The following is a 16,242-nucleotide window of genomic DNA, read 5'->3' on the forward strand; positions in this document are numbered from 1 at the left end:
AATATTGGCCCCCGATCCGGGACCGGATCTGGTGGGGGGCAGACTCTCTCTCTTCGCTCAGGCTTGGGCAAGAGATGTTCTGGATCCTTGGGCGCTAGAAATAGTCTCCCAGGGTTATCTTCTGGAATTCAAGGGACTTCCCCCAAGGGGAAGGTTCCACAGGTCTCAGTTGTCTTCAGACCACATAAAAAGACAGGCGTTCTTACATTGTGTAGAAGACCTGTTAAAAATGGGAGTGATTCATCCTGTTCCATTAGGAGAACAAGGGATGGGGTTCTACTCCAATCTGTTCATAGTTCCCAAAAAAGAGGGAACGTTCAGACCAATCTTAGATCTCAAGATCTTAAACAAGTTTCTCAAGGTTCCATCCTTCAAGATGGAAACCATTCGAACTATTCTCCCTTCCATCCAGGAGGGTCAATTCATGACCACGGTGGATTTAAAGGATGCGTATCTACATATTCCTATCCACAAGGAACATCATCGGTTCCTAAGGTTCGCATTCCTGGACAAACATTACCAGTTCGTGGCGCTTCCTTTCGGATTAGCCACTGCTCCAAGGATTTTCACAAAGGTACTAGGGTCCCTTCTAGCGGTGCTAAGACCAAGGGGCATTGCAGTGGTACCTTACCTGGACGACATTCTGATTCAAGCGTCGTCCCTTCCTCAAGCAAAGGCTCACACGGACATTGTCCTGGCCTTTCTCAGATCTCACGGCTGGAAAGTGAACGTGGAAAAGAGTTCTCTATCCCCGTCAACAAGGGTTCCCTTCTTGGGAACAATTATAGACTCCTTAGAAATGAGGATCTTTCTAACAGAGGCCAGAAAAACAAAGCTTCTGGACTCTTGTCGGATACTTCATTCCGTTCCTCTTCCTTCCATAGCTCAGTGCATGGAAGTGATCGGGTTGATGGTGGCGGCGATGGACATAGTTCCTTTTGCGCGCATTCATCTAAGACCATTACAACTGTGCATGCTCAGTCAGTGGAATGGGGACTATACAGACTTGTCTCCGAAGATACAAGTAAATCAGAGGACCAGAGACTCACTCCGTTGGTGGCTGTCCCTGGACAATCTGTCTCAAGGGATGACGTTCCACAGACCAGAGTGGGTCATTGTCACGACCGACGCCAGTCTGATAGGCTGGGGCGCGGTCTGGGGATCCCTGAAAGCTCAGGGTCTTTGGTCTCGGGAAGAATCTCTTCTACCGATAAATATTCTGGAACTGAGAGCGATATTCAATGCTCTCAAGGCCTGGCCTCAGCTTGCGAGGACCAAGTTCATACGGTTTCAATCAGACAACATGACAACTGTTGCGTACATCAACCATCAGGGGGGAACAAGGAGTTCCCTAGCGATGGAAGAAGTAACCAAAATTATTCTTTGGGCGGAGTCTCACTCCTGCCACCTGTCTGCTATCCACATCCCAGGAGTGGAAAATTGGGAAGTGGATTTTCTGAGTCGGCAGACATTGCATCCGGGGGAGTGGGAACTCCATCCGGAAATCTTTGCCCAAGTCACTCACCTGTGGGGTATTCCAGACATGGATCTGATGGCCTCTCGTCAGAACTTCAAAGTTCCTTGCTACGGGGCCAGATCCAGGGATCCCAAGGCGGCTCTAGTGGATGCACTAGTAGCACCTTGGACCTTCAAACTAGCTTATGTGTTTCCGCCATTTCCTCTCATCCCCAGGCTGATAGCCAGGATCAAGCAGGAGAGGGCGTCGGTGATCTTGATAGCTCCTGCGTGGCCACGCAGGACTTGGTATGCAGATCTGGTGAATATGTCATCGGCTCCACCTTGGAAGCTACCTTTGAGACGAGACCTTCTTGTTCAGGGTCCGTTCGAACATCCGAATCTGGTTTCACTCCAGCTGACTGCTTGGAGATTGAACGCTTGATTTTATCGAAGCGAGGATTCTCAGATTCTGTTATCGATACTCTTGTTCAGGCCAGAAAGCCTGTGACTAGAAAGATTTACCACAAAATTTGGAAAAAATATATCTGTTGGTGTGAATCTAAAGGATTCCCTTGGGACAAGGTTAAGATTCCTAGGATTCTATCCTTTCTTCAAGAAGGATTGGAAAAAGGATTATCTGCAAGTTCCCTGAAGGGACAGATTTCTGCCTTGTCGGTATTGCTTCACAAAAAGCTGGCAGCTGTGCCAGATGTTCAAGCCTTTGTTCAGGCTCTGGTTAGAATCAAGCCTGTTTACAAACCTTTGACTCCTCCTTGGAGTCTCAATTTAGTTCTTTCAGTTCTTCAGGGGGTTCCGTTTGAACCCTTGCATTCCGTTGATATTAAGTTATTATCTTGGAAAGTTTTGTTTTTAGTTGCGATTTCTTCTGCTAGAAGAGTCTCAGAATTATCTGCTCTGCAGTGTTCTCCTCCTTATCTGGTGTTCCATGCAGATAAGGTGGTTTTACGTACTAAACCTGGTTTTCTTCCTAAAGTTGTTTCTAACAAAAACATTAACCAGGAGATTATCGTACCTTCTCTGTGTCCGAAACCAGTTTCAAAGAAGGAACGTTTGTTGCACAATTTGGATGTTGTTCGCGCTCTAAAATTCTATTTAGATGCTACAAAGGATTTTAGACAAACATCTTCCTTGTTTGTTGTTTATTCAGGTAAAAGGAGAGGTCAAAAAGCAACTTCTACCTCTCTCTCTTTTTGGATTAAAAGCATCATCAGATTGGCTTACGAGACTGCCGGACGGCAGCCTCCCGAAAGAATCACAGCTCATTCCACTAGGGCTGTGGCTTCCACTTGGGCCTTCAAGAACGAGGCTTCTGTGGATCAGATATGTAGGGCAGCGACTTGGTCTTCACTGCACACTTTTACCAAATTTTACAAGTTTGATACTTTTGCTTCTTCTGAGGCTATTTTTGGGAGAAAGGTTTTGCAAGCCGTGGTGCCTTCCATTTAGGTGACCTGATTTGCTCCCTCCCTTCATCCGTGTCCTAAAGCTTTGGTATTGGTTCCCACAAGTAAGGATGACGCCGTGGACCGGACACACCTATGTTGGAGAAAACAGAATTTATGTTTACCTGATAAATTTTTTCTCCAACGGTGTGTCCGGTCCACGGCCCGCCCTGGTTTTTTAATCAGGTCTGATATTTTATTTTCTTTAACTACAGTCACCACGGTACCATATGGTTTCTCCTATGCAAATATTCCTCCTTAACGTCGGTCGAATGACTGGGGTAGGCGGAGCCTAGGAGGGATCATGTGACCAGCTTTGCTGGGCTCTTTGCCATTTCCTGTTGGGGAAGAGAATATCCCACAAGTAAGGATGACGCCGTGGACCGGACACACCGTTGGAGAAAGAAATTTATCAGGTAAACATAAATTCTGTTTTTAAACGACTCCAACTTTCATCTGCGTGCATGTGTCTTTATTACGCTATAGCAGTAGTGTTTTTTTCAACATTGTTTGCATCACTGCTATACATTGTTGCAAACACTGCTGCTATAGAATTGTAGATACGTGTAAACTCCTGAGCTATTGTGATCCAACCTAGGTTTACTTTCTAATAAAGGATACCAAGAGAAGAAAACAAATGAGATCATTAAAATAAAACAAAGATTCAAGGGACAGTAAAGTCATAATTAGACATTGATTTAGTCGGACCATACAATTTTCCTATTATATTTGCTTCCTTCTCTTATCTTTTTCTGAAAGGCTTATCTAGGAAAGCTCAGGAGCAGCAAAGAACATAGTATATATGTGCAGCCACCAATAGGCAGCGAGAACCTGATTGTCATTGGCTCACCCATGTGTTTCATTTAGAAACCAGTAGGGAATTGCTGCTCCTTCAACAAATGATACCAGCAGAATGAAGCAAAGTTGATAATAGAAGTAGACTGGAAAGTTGTTTAAAATTGTATGTTCTTCCTAAATCATGAAAGAAAAATTGGGTTTCATGCCCCTCTAAGATTTTGACCCTAATGTCCCTTTTAATACAGATCATTAATTTCACAGAAACAAATGCTTTATATATTGTAAGAAGTGTGTCCTTGCTGAGATGAGAGCTTGTTTATGGTGCAGTTCTATTTACTGTGTAATCTGAGACCATCATTCAGCAACAAAGTAGCTGGATTGTCTTTCCCTGAGGAGTATTTTGCAAAGTATGCACCATACAGACTTTTCCACCCCCCTTCCTAGGTATTTAGTATGAGTGTCTGTGGGAGTGTATAAGCAAGGGAATTGGCCTCACTCTGCATATATTCACACGATAACATTACCAGTAGCCAATGCTTTAGAGTGTGTGTGGTGCTGTGTATGTATAAACCTAGTTGTTTAGAAAACAAACAAAAAAATCAAGCGGTAACTATTAACTAAAGTCATAGTGAATGTGTATTGACTGTCCTGTCACAGTATTGCAGTAAATATTTATTTGTAGAGCGCCAACAGATTCTGCAGCGCTATAAACGAATGCGGAGTACAACAAAACATTGGGATCAAACGGGTAGAGGGCCCTGCCAAGAGTCTCACTGTTGTAGTCGGCTCTTAAGAATGTGATCTACAAACAGCTTGGCTCTTATGGGCCTACATGCTGGGGGGTTCAGGGGATAGCAATTGAGGAGAGGAACAGTATACCTCCTGGATTAGCTGGAGAAAATGTTCGGAAGGTTGTGCACAATTCAGTATTCCACTTTGCTAGTTTATACTAAAATGTTTATTTAAAGCGACGTACACTAGTTTTTTTTCTTTGCATACATATTTTGTAGATGATGCAAAAACGCGCTCAGATGAGCTATATAAAATGTAACCATGTATAGTTTTTTTTGTATTTTTTAATAACATTGTGCTGATTTTCAGATTCTCTTAAGCAAGTCTACAGATTTCGTCTTTGTGTAATGGGTCTTCTCGTTGGGGAGAGGGAGTGTCTGCTCTTTCTGCTTCCTCAGCCACTTTCAGTGGGTATCCCTGCCTTTTTTAAAAGGTTTTATACTGTAATTTTTAGATCGGTAACTGTGCATACTCTTCATTATAGTAGGGTCTATTACATTCAGCTATATGAAAATGTGTGTATTCTGTCTAAGTCTCTCCAAAGTATTCCTATGGCATTTCAGGAGGAAATGTAACCTATCCAGCTCATTTTGTTTTCATGGATTTTTCCCCCACTTGTTTATACATGTTCTTATACATTCATCGTATACACTTTGGTAAGAAACTTTGCTGATTTAAAAATGACTGAGGGAAAATTCAGAAAATTGTTATGCTTTATTTTAAATAGTGATACAGCCTAAATTATAGCTTCTATGACTGATTTAAATGATCATAGTTTAAAGTTCTATTTTAGCATATAGTTTCACTGTAACAAGGTCTTTATACTTTACATCACTGTTTTTTTTTAAACCTTTTCTCAGGCCTCCCTAACAAACCACATTTTGAGGATATCTGAACTAGAGCACAGGTGAAGTAATCGGATTAGTAGACATGGTTATTTCACCTGCTCTCATCCAAGGTAATCCTGAAAATCTGGCCTGTTGGGGTTTCCTGAGGACAAGTTTGACGATCAGTGCCCTACATCGATCTAAGCTTTACAAATCCCAGCTGGGTGGCAAGCCTATGATATATGCACACAAGGTTCTACCTTTCAGTGATTTAATACGGAACAGTATCCACTTACCATAGGAGGTCATTTCTTTTCCTCAGGTTTTGTCTGCAATTACCTCACACCATTCATATGAAAGGTGAGGCCTATGTAAAATGTACATTTGTAACAGTTATTAACTCGGGATAGGAAAGTCAAAAATAAACTTGCATGATTCTGATAGAGCATGTAATTTAAATACACTTTTAACTTCACTTCTATTTTCAAATGTGCTTTCTTCTCTTGGTATCTTTTGTTAAAAAATAATACGCACATATCCTACACTAGTGAGAGCTGCTGCTAATTGGTGCCTGCACACATTTGTCTTGTGATTGGCTGACTAGATGTGTTCATCTTGTTGCCAGTAGTGCAATGCTGTTCCTTCAGCAAAGGATAACAAGAGAACAAAGCAAATTTGATAATGGAAGTAAATTGGAAAGTTGTTTAAAATTGTATGTTGTCTCCAAATCATGGACGAAAAGTTTGGTGTCTCCAGTCCCTTTAATTCTAGATGTGTACTTAAAATGAAAAGACATTAACATGTATTATATTGGTTTTAACTGAATCATTTTTATAATACAGCATATATGCACCCTAATTAGACCTATAGTTTTAGACTCCAAGGAATTAACATTTTCAGAGTTATATAGGTCTATATGGTTTTTTTTTTGCATTAGAATTCACTCAGAACATGACATACTAAAACAAATGTTAATGGTGGTGCAAGCCTGTGCATTTAGCTGATAAATCACTATAACCACATTAGAATTTATTTGGCTGCTATTTTAAACTAAGGAAGCACTTTGTTAAAGCTGTTTTGCTGCCCTCTGGTGTACTGAGAATAAATAGTTTTCAGTTTTGTTAATGTAGGGATATTCACCTGTAAATCTGGCAGGATTACATATAGGGAGTGTATTTATAATTTTGAGTACAGATAAAAATATTTTTGTTAAAACATTAGAGACCTCAAATTGGAATGAAGTTAAAGATTGTTGTTATGGCTGTATGTTACCTGTGTAACTCCTACAAAGATTATCCAGATGTGCTCCTGTTCTACTCATGAGCAGTGCATTATCAGTGATTTGACAGTTACAGGCTTATGACACTTCTGAGGAACTGCTCCGAAGTACTATGTATTGCAGTTCCTGAGCACAGCGTTGACCCATTGCAAGTTGTAAACATAAGCAATTGTCAGTTGTGTTTTTTTTGTGTTTTTTTTTTTATTGTTTTTAATGGAAGACTGTTTTATGACTTCTTAATTTTATTTGCCTTGAATACCATGATTTAAGTTATTTTATGATACAGAATGACAGCTATATTGATTTTTTTTTTCCCTTTCTTTCTGTAGCTCAATGAGACGGTTAAAAGGAAGCTGGACAGTGCTGCTTCACCACAAAATGGGGATCAACAGAATGGTTATGGAGATATGTTTAATATTCATAAAAAACTCAGAGTGGACGATGGGCTTACTGGTGTAATTGGCTCTTCAAATGGGATGCCTCCACTTTCTCCCCTACATCAGATGGACAACAAACCTCCAAATGGAGAATCTTTACAAATGAATGGCAATCACTCAATTGGGCTTGATAACATCAATAAAAAGTGTCTTCCAGATGCTAGTTTGCAGCTGAATGGCAATGGAGACGCTGATGATTTTTCACTTTGTTTAGCCAAAGAGATGAAGCAGGAGCCGGTGGATGAACTGCCTTGTATGCTTTCAGTTGTAGGAGGTTCTATGTCACAAAACAATTTGATGCCAGACCTAAACCTAAATGAACAAGAGTGGAAGGAACTCATAGAAGAACTTAACAAATCTGTACCTGATGAAGACATGAAGGACTTGTTCAACGAAGACTTTGAAGACAAAAAAGATACAGATGCCCCAAACTCCGCTACACAAACACCTCTGACACAAGATGTTCATATAAAAACAGAGTTTTCTCCAGCAGCATTTGAACAAGAGCCTCTTGGGTCTCCGCAAGTGAGATCTACATCATCTGGACCTTTTCATGGAGCTCCTTCAGTGCCAACTAGCTGTGCATCACCGGTGATAGGTGGCTCTCAAACGGTGTTCCAGCAATCTGCTCAGCCTGTGACTGACTCTTCCAATCAGTCTATTATGCAGCCTCTTAATCAACCACAAAATGTTCAGAGGCCTCTACCCAATGTATTAATACCTACTCAGGGTACAGGGACTGCCAAAGAGATGTCCTCTGCACATCAACTTCAACAGATAGCAGCTAAACAGAAGCGTGACCAGTTGCTACAGAATCAACAGCAGGTTCAACAAGTTCACCAGTCAAATCAAATGACCAACTGGTCACAACCCAGGTCTTCACAGAGTCCACTGGGAGTTGGGTACAACATTGAGAAACCTGCTAGCCCTTCTGTTTATCAACAAGACTTTAATAATCAGAAACTCATGCTGACTAACATGACAAACAAAACCTCTCCACGTGCTAGTGGAAACTTCATGCAGCCAAACCATGTAAACATGATTGGTCATCAGCCATCAAATAACTTAAATTCTGCAGCTGCTGCAGGTCCAAATTCTATGTTAGACTATGGCAATACCAAACCCCTCTCCCATTATGAGGCTGATTGTAATCCAGGAGTGGCAGCACAAAACCAGAACAAAACAGTCATGATTTCCTATCTTCAGCAGCGCCAACAGCAGCAGTTGCCGCATATGAATGATGAGCAAAACCAATTGTTTTTGTTGAAACGAAAGGCTGGAATACAATACAGGCCTCTTGTACCACACAGTCAGGTAAGTGAGTGTGGATGCTGTAGTGTCTATTTTTGCTCCCAACATTGCAATGAGATTTTGTTCTCAATTTAAAGGGACAGTCTACCATAGAATTGTTATTGTTTTAAAAGATAGATAATCCCTTTATTACCCATTCCCCAGTTTTGCATAACCAACACAGTTATATTAATATACTTTTTACCTCTGTGATTACCTTGTATCTAAGAACCTTCTTCCAGCCCCCTGATCACATGACTGTGACTGTTTATTATCTATTGTCTTAAATTTAGCATTGTTTTGTGCTAGATCTTAAATAACCCCCTGTGCCTGAACAGTGTTATTTATCTATATGGCCCACGTGTACTTTCTGTCTCTTTGTGTTGAAAAGAGATTTAACAAGCATGTGATGAGGCAGCCCTCAAAGGCTTAGAAATTAGCATATGAGCCTACCTATGTTCAGTTTAAATTAAGAATACCAAGAGAAAAAAGCAAATTTGATGATAAAAGTAAATTGGAAAGTTGATTAAAATTAAAAGTCCTATCTGAATAATGAAAGTTTAATTTATACTAGACTGTCCCTTTTAAAGGGATATAGTAGTAATGTATTGCCTTTATTGTGTTGCTTCAATCCACTATGCACTTGCTTGAGCATTTGTCTCTCCCTTAGTCAACGGTAGACTGTTGCTAAAGAGCAGAGCGTCTCAGGCTGTATTGGACCCGGGCCACAGATTGAAATGAAAAAATACCTATAGCAGCAAACTATTGTCCTTTTTATTTTAAACGCATAGAAACAAGTAAAAATTATAAACAGGTTGCCTAAGCTAGGGGTGAAACTATAGTGTTTTGCTCAGAGTATACATAGTTGCACATAACTTGTAAATCTTAAACTGTTTTCAGTAACACATCAAAGTTTTCTGTGAATAACACTGCCAGCCGAGTGGCATTATGATGTAGCCAGGTGAGGGGGTAGTGTAGTATTTTCTAATATGATTTTCTGCTTTTTTTAATAGTAGCAAAGCTTAGCTTAGTATTGGGTAAAATTTTACCCGGGTGGTCCGTAAAATCAGCCTCGTAGATGTTTTGTTTTTGTATTCAGTTAGAGCAACCATAGGACATAAAACAGGAAAGTTTTTAGTGGAATACTGAGCTTTGAGTGCTGTAAACTGCTCACACTTTTAAAAAGTACCAGAATGTCGCCACTAGAGGGCAGACTATGTATGTTAACTTTTTGGCTTTTAAATTCATTATAGGGGATATGGAACCCAACATTTTTACACAAAGTATAAAGGATGGCGCATATAATGCTGGACAGTAGGAAAATTTATGCTAACCAAATTTTGGTACCTTTTTATATTCTTCAACAGATTACCCTTGATTAAACTATATCTTAAATTCCTAAGACCTTGGTAAAGTTCATAAATGAAAATGCAATACCTCAAAAACAATATGGTGTGTGTCTCTTTAAGAATCTCTATTAATTGGATGTATGGTCCAAGTTAGACTTATAGGTATTAATTTAAAAATAAATTTAAAGTGCTAAAAATAGCACATATTCTATGTCAGAATAGATAATATAAAATTATTTGGATTCAAACAATTTTCATTTTATGAAAAATGATTCTAACATGTATTATGTTGGTTTCGAACAATTTCCAATGGATGGCAGAAAAAATGTGGTAGCGTAAGACACAATAATAGCACCCGCTAAACAGATACTGCTAAGCTACATAGTCAAAGCCGTTTTTTAATTTTAAAAACTGAAGGGATTTAACTAACAGTACTAACAGCATTATCACAGCTGAACCTGAGGAAATTACATCCCCAAAAAACTGCAAAGGACGCTTTGTAAAAAATATCCAAAAAAGGTACAGGGGCTTCAAAGGGTATAAACACTAATTCTTATTAAGGATATACAAATAAGATAGTGTGTGAGTAACATCATAGCCCTGTGAGATTACAGCCCTGCCTTTTTTTTTTTTTTTTTTTTTTTTTTTTTTTTTTTTTACCGGATCCTTTTCAAAAGTCTAGACATTTTTTACTGTTTGTTCTATAGGAAATAGTAAGATTGAATAGCCAAAAAGTGGGTTGAAAGTATGAATGGATACACCGGTGTATAAATTATTGTAATTTACTATGTGTCATTTTTGCTAATTGTATATGAATACATTTTTTCTGCCATCCATTGGAAATAGTTTGAAACCAACATCCAATTAATAGAGATTCTTAGACACACACCATATTGTTTTTGAGGTATTGCATCTTTATTTATGAACTTTACCAAGGTCTTCGGAATATAAGATATAGTTCAATCAAGGGTAATCTGTTGAAGAATATAAAGGTACCAACATTTGGTTAGTATAAATTTTCCTACTATCCAGTCCAGCTTTATATGCGCCATCCTTTATACTTTTTGTAATATTTGTCTTTACAAATTATATTTTGGGATAATTTGTATATATTAAAGAAGGCAGAGTCTGGGTTCATAACGTAATAAATACTCCAATCCCTACTATTTTAACTTGTAAGGACCCAAAATTTTATTTTGTGATTCAGCCAGCATACCATTCTAACAATTTACTTATCAAATTTGCTTCGTTCCCATTATATTCTGTGTTGAGGAGATACCTAGGTAGGTATCTGGAGCACTACATGGCAGAAAATAGTGCTGCCATCATTTTTGCAAAACTCCTGCAATATAGTGCTCCAGAAATGGGCCGACTCCTAAGCGTACATCCCTGATTTTCAACAAAAAATAGCAAAAGAACAAAGACAAATTGATGATAGAAGTAAATTTAGAAAGTTGTTTAAAATCGCGTACTCTATTTTGGGTTTTATATCCTTTTAATATATACAATCCTGTGTTAACCAGTTCTATTTTCATATATCTAATGTTGCTTGTGGTATGAACTGTAAGTGGAGGTTTGATAGTTTTTAAAGGGACACTAAACCTTGGTGGTGCCTATTACTAAAACTAAATCTGCATGTTTACTCTTAGGCTAATCCTTTGCTTTGACTATATAAATGTCTAGTTGTTTTAGGGTAAAGTGTTCTTTAAGAATAGAACAGAAGCAGCTTGTGGTTACATCCCCTCTCTGGGAAAATAAAAGTAAATTGTGTGCATGATTTTTGTTTATCAATTATCAATTTACCACAATAACACAATAACACTGTGTAAGGCAGACATCCTCAAACTTGTTTTGGAACTACATTTCCCATGATGCTCATCCAGCATATCAGCTGGCTGAGCATCATGGGAGATATATAGTTCCAAAACCTTTGGAGGTCCAAATTTGAGGATGTCTGGTGTAAGGTGTCTAAATGTGTAAAATTAATTCCATGTGTTTTTAAAGATACATTCTTGTGTTAACAATTGCACTTTATTTTTTATACTCGCTGAAGAGTTACGCTCTTATAACGCTCTTAGACTGTAACACTCAACAGGCTTTTGTATGTATTGAGTTAAGGATGAAGCAGATGACTGGTGCATAAGTTTGCTGTCTGATTGGCGCATTGATCATATCCTTATCTGTAGTGCAAATAGATTATACACTGAGGGCAAAAACAAAATAGAGCTCTTTGATAAAGTGGAGCATTTTATTTTTACACTAGAGCACAGTAGTGCACCGTACTGCCCATGCCATCTGCATTGGGGAAAAAAATGTAGTTTTCACTATTTGCCCACCTGCATTACGCCATGAATCAAGCACATTGATAGAAGAATTGTACTTCAGATATGCTACAAAGCCCATTATAGAGCAAGCCAGGGTGATGCCAGCAACTGCAGGGTCCACCTCACTATCTCATTGTATTCTTCTCGTTTGCTTCTCTGGCAATCAAATTAAACCAGTGCTGCTTTAAATGAATACTGATTGGACTGGCTTCTAGATTTTCAAGACGTGTGCAGCCCTGCACTAGACTGGCCCTTTATATTGTACAACATCTTAGCACATACATGAGATTGATTTGAAGGGTACATTTTCATTCATTCTCACTCCATTATCATTTTTAGACTTCAAAGCATCTATCATATTTTCCTTTCACTCATCATCATTTCTCCCCTTTTGCTTTTCCTTGATTTCTCCTTTCACTTTTTGTTGCTCGTTCTTTTGAGTTGCCGTTTTCTTTCGCTTATTTGCTCATCTGTCTTACAATGCTACTAAAAGAAATAGTGATTGTAAAGTTTAATGAATAAGTGCTCGGTAACTTAAAGTAATCTTAAAAACAATGGTACTTTCATTCATTATAGGGACACTAAGCCCTAACTTTTCTTTAATGATTCAGAGAGCAGCAATTTTAAAGCAACTTTCTAATTTACTCCTGTTATCAATTTTTCTTCGTTCTCTTGCTATCTTTATTTAAAAAGCAGGAATGTAAAGCTTTGGATCCAGACCATTTTTGGTTCAGGACCTGGGTTATGCTTGCCTATTGGTGACTAAATGTAGCCACCAATAAGCAAGCACTATCCAGGGTGCTGAACCTAAAATGGTCTGGCTCCAAAGCTTTACATTCCTGCTTTTTAAATAAAGATAGCAAGAGAACGAAGAAAAGATAATAGAAGTAAAGTAGAAAGTTGCTTAAAATTATATGTTCTATCTGAATCATGAGAGAAAAAATGTGGGTTTAGTGTCCCTTTAAACTTTACAATGATTTATTTTTTTAAATACTTAACTTTGTGTTATGATAAACATAACGCTGATCGTCCACCCTCTGTTCCTGCTTTCATTAGCAAATCGATAACTAATCTGGCTTCCTCCAATTGTTGCGTGCTTCACGAGCTGGACGCCAAAGGGGACACACAAAGATTGGAGGAAGCCAGATTTATCATTGATTTGCTTAAAGGGACATTAAAATTGTATTCTCTATCTAAATCATGAAAAACATTTTGGGTTTAAACAACATTCTCGTTTACTTCTATTTAATTTGCTGCATTCTTTAGATATCCTTTTGTTGAAGAAATAGCAATGCACATGGGTGAGCCAATCACACGAGCCGATCACATGAGGCATCTGTGTGCAACCACCAATCAGCAGCTGCTGAGCCAATCTATGCTTTTCAGAAAAGGATATAAAGAGAATGAAGAAAATTAGATAATAGAAGTAAATTAGAAAGTAGTTTAAAATTGCATGTTTTTTTCTAAATCATGAAAGAAAAAAAATTGGGTTTCATGTCCCTTTAAGAAAGCAGGAGCTGCAGATGGAGGATTGATGTGTTTTTTTGTTTGTTTTTTTTTTTTACCAAAACACAAAGCTAGGTATTTTTGTTTTAGAAAAAATAAGCCTCATTGTAAAGTTTAATGAATGAAAATTCTTATTCATTAAACTTTACAATCATCTTTATCAGTCTACAGTAGTAATCGCAGAAATGATATACTAATGCATGTTCAATGTAAACAGAACATTTTATAACACCTAGATTTCTATCATTTCTGTCTGCATATGTAGGTATTTTGTGCTAGCTATTCTCACACTCAATTGCCTGCCTGACTATGAGGGCATCTACAGTTCTGCGTGTCCTAAACTCTTAGGATAGAGCCACTTGTGGTCACTATCTGACTAACTTCCTTTGTTTGCAAATGACAAATTTATAATAGGATCCATTTTGAGATTTGGTAATATTTAGATTAGGGGTGTTAAATATCTTTTTATTCCCTTAGGACCAGAACCCACCATCCAATGTCTCCCGTGTTCCTGTCTCGGTAGCAGGACCAGGTGTTAACACTCAGCCACCCACACCCTCCATGGCAGGTAGCCACAATACGGGCTACATGACCAGCCAACAGCAAGCAGTAATGAAACAGCAGCTCTTAATGGAACAGCAGAAACAGAGGGAACAGCAGAAGCAGCAGCTCCTTTTGGAGCAACAGAAACAGCAGTTCCTAATAGGACAAAGGCAGCAGCAACAGCAACTTCTAGTTGAGCAGGTATTTTATCTTTTTATATGTAGTTCTATAGGACGGCGAAGCAAGGGGGTTATTGATCTTATATATATATATATATATATATATATATATATATATATATATATATATATATATATATATATATATATATATATATATATATATATTATTTTATTTTCCCTCTCATTTAAATATGTAGTAAACAGCCACACATTTTATGTGCCAATAAATGAAAACTATACATATATCAATGGAGAAAAGTCTGAGTTATTTGTCAAGATGCATTTGGACAATAGTTTACCCTAATGCTATCTTGCAAGGGTTTCTTATATCTAGTCACCCTCTTTTGGAACAGTGTTGTTGGCTGGGAAACATTTGTTCAAACTTTTTTTTTTCTTTCCCTCTCATTAGGAGAAACAGAGACACCAACAGGAACAACAGCTCCAACGTCATCTAACCAGACCCCCTCCTCAGTATCAGGATCAGCCACAGAATTCATACCCACAGCAGCCTGTTGGACCATTTCCAGGTAAATCAAAATGCTTGTTTAACTTCACAGGTATTTTCTAAAGCAGGGCTCGACAAAGCCAGGCATCAGGGTACTCCCCAGCCGGCCACCACCTTTTATTTGAGATACCAAAAATTCACATTTAAATGCAACCCAAACTAAACTCTCTCTGCTGCAACGACCTTAGGATTATTATATGGGAATTCTAAGGAAAACCCAAACTAAAAACACAATATTAATAGTCTTTACAGTAATGTTGTACAAATATTAGACAAAGGCAATACGTTTGTAAAGGAAAATTTATTATGAAGACATACAGTGCATTTATAACCAGAATGGAACAGAAAAGTAGCTACCTTTTTTTTTTTTTTTTTTTTTTTTTTTTTTTTTGTCAAGCCATAAACCAGTTCCCAAGCCCTGGCGGATACCTTATAATTTTATTTAGGAATATAGAACCCATACATAATCCTCATTGTGTTAGACATGACATTGCTGTCATTTGGTTACCCGGTAACACAGAAATTATTATAGTATATCTTGAGACTTTGTCTGTGTCTTGATAGGACACTGTCTTCTGTCACATTGTGACAGCTTGGCCAATAAAGATCATATTGTACCTTGTATCTGGTTCACCAGATTTAGGTAATAAAAAGTAATTTGTCCCAAAATATTGACTTTTTAGATAGTTCTGATGGCAGACTTGGAAGTACAGGGGACAGAAAAAAATACAATAAAAATGAAAGCCTAAAATCCTAATTTCTTTCCTAAAATATGATGAGTCCACAGCATCATCAATTACTAGTGGGAATATCACTTCTGGCCAGCACGAGGAGGCAAAGAGCACCACAGCAAAGCTGTTAAATGTTGCTTCCCTTACCCATAACCCCCAGTCATTCTCTTTGCCTTCAGTGCAAGGAGGAGGTGGAGATTGGATTTATTTCACTTTAATCAAGATTTTATTATTTTGAAAGCCAGAGTAGGTTTGCTCTGACCCTTTCCTCAAGTTTGGGTTTAACCTTACTCCACGTTAGTCTCTTCAGCAGGGCAGTGGTGGTTTTAAAGCAGTTAGGAACTTGTAAGGTGGGCCTTGCTGCGTTTTCCTAACATATTTGCTGTCCTAGTATAGAAAGCTAGAGTAGGTTTGCTCGGATCTTTCCTTTTTTTTCACAAGCCTCTGTAAGGAGTTGGCGTCCTTCCATGCTGTGTGAGCTGTCCTCCTGCTTTAAGTGTCTGCAGCGTTATGCTCTGTATGTATGCTAGTGCTAGACATTAAGGGCACCTGCAGCTGAGGCTGTTCCGTTTGGGTTATTTTTTTTTATGGGCTATGTTTATTATTGCGGCTCCATGAGGACCGCTATTCCCTCTAGCTGTATTTTTCCTGCTATGGGCTAACGTCCTCCGCCATTTTAGTTTTCATGGCGGGTAAGAGTGTGTAAGTGACGTGTGCCTGTGTGGTGGTGACAGTTTGTCGGCCATTTCTCCGCATTA

General features: G+C 38.5%; 1 protein-coding gene across 2 annotated transcripts in view; it reads left to right on the top strand.

The window, feature by feature from the left end:
* Nucleotides 1-16,242, top strand: part of MAML1 (mastermind like transcriptional coactivator 1) — a 202,868-nt gene that overhangs the window by 162,411 nt on the left and 24,215 nt on the right. For both annotated transcript variants that reach the window (XM_053718638.1, XM_053718639.1), the window contains exons 2-4: nucleotides 6,947-8,368; nucleotides 14,001-14,267; nucleotides 14,658-14,775. In XM_053718638.1, the coding sequence (XP_053574613.1) occupies nucleotides 6,947-8,368; nucleotides 14,001-14,267; nucleotides 14,658-14,775 (1,807 nt within the window). The remainder of the gene's footprint in view (nucleotides 1-6,946; nucleotides 8,369-14,000; nucleotides 14,268-14,657; nucleotides 14,776-16,242) is intronic.

This window comes from Bombina bombina, chromosome 6 (genome assembly GCF_027579735.1).
Source record: "Bombina bombina isolate aBomBom1 chromosome 6, aBomBom1.pri, whole genome shotgun sequence".
Lineage (NCBI taxonomy): Eukaryota > Metazoa > Chordata > Amphibia > Anura > Bombinatoridae > Bombina > Bombina bombina.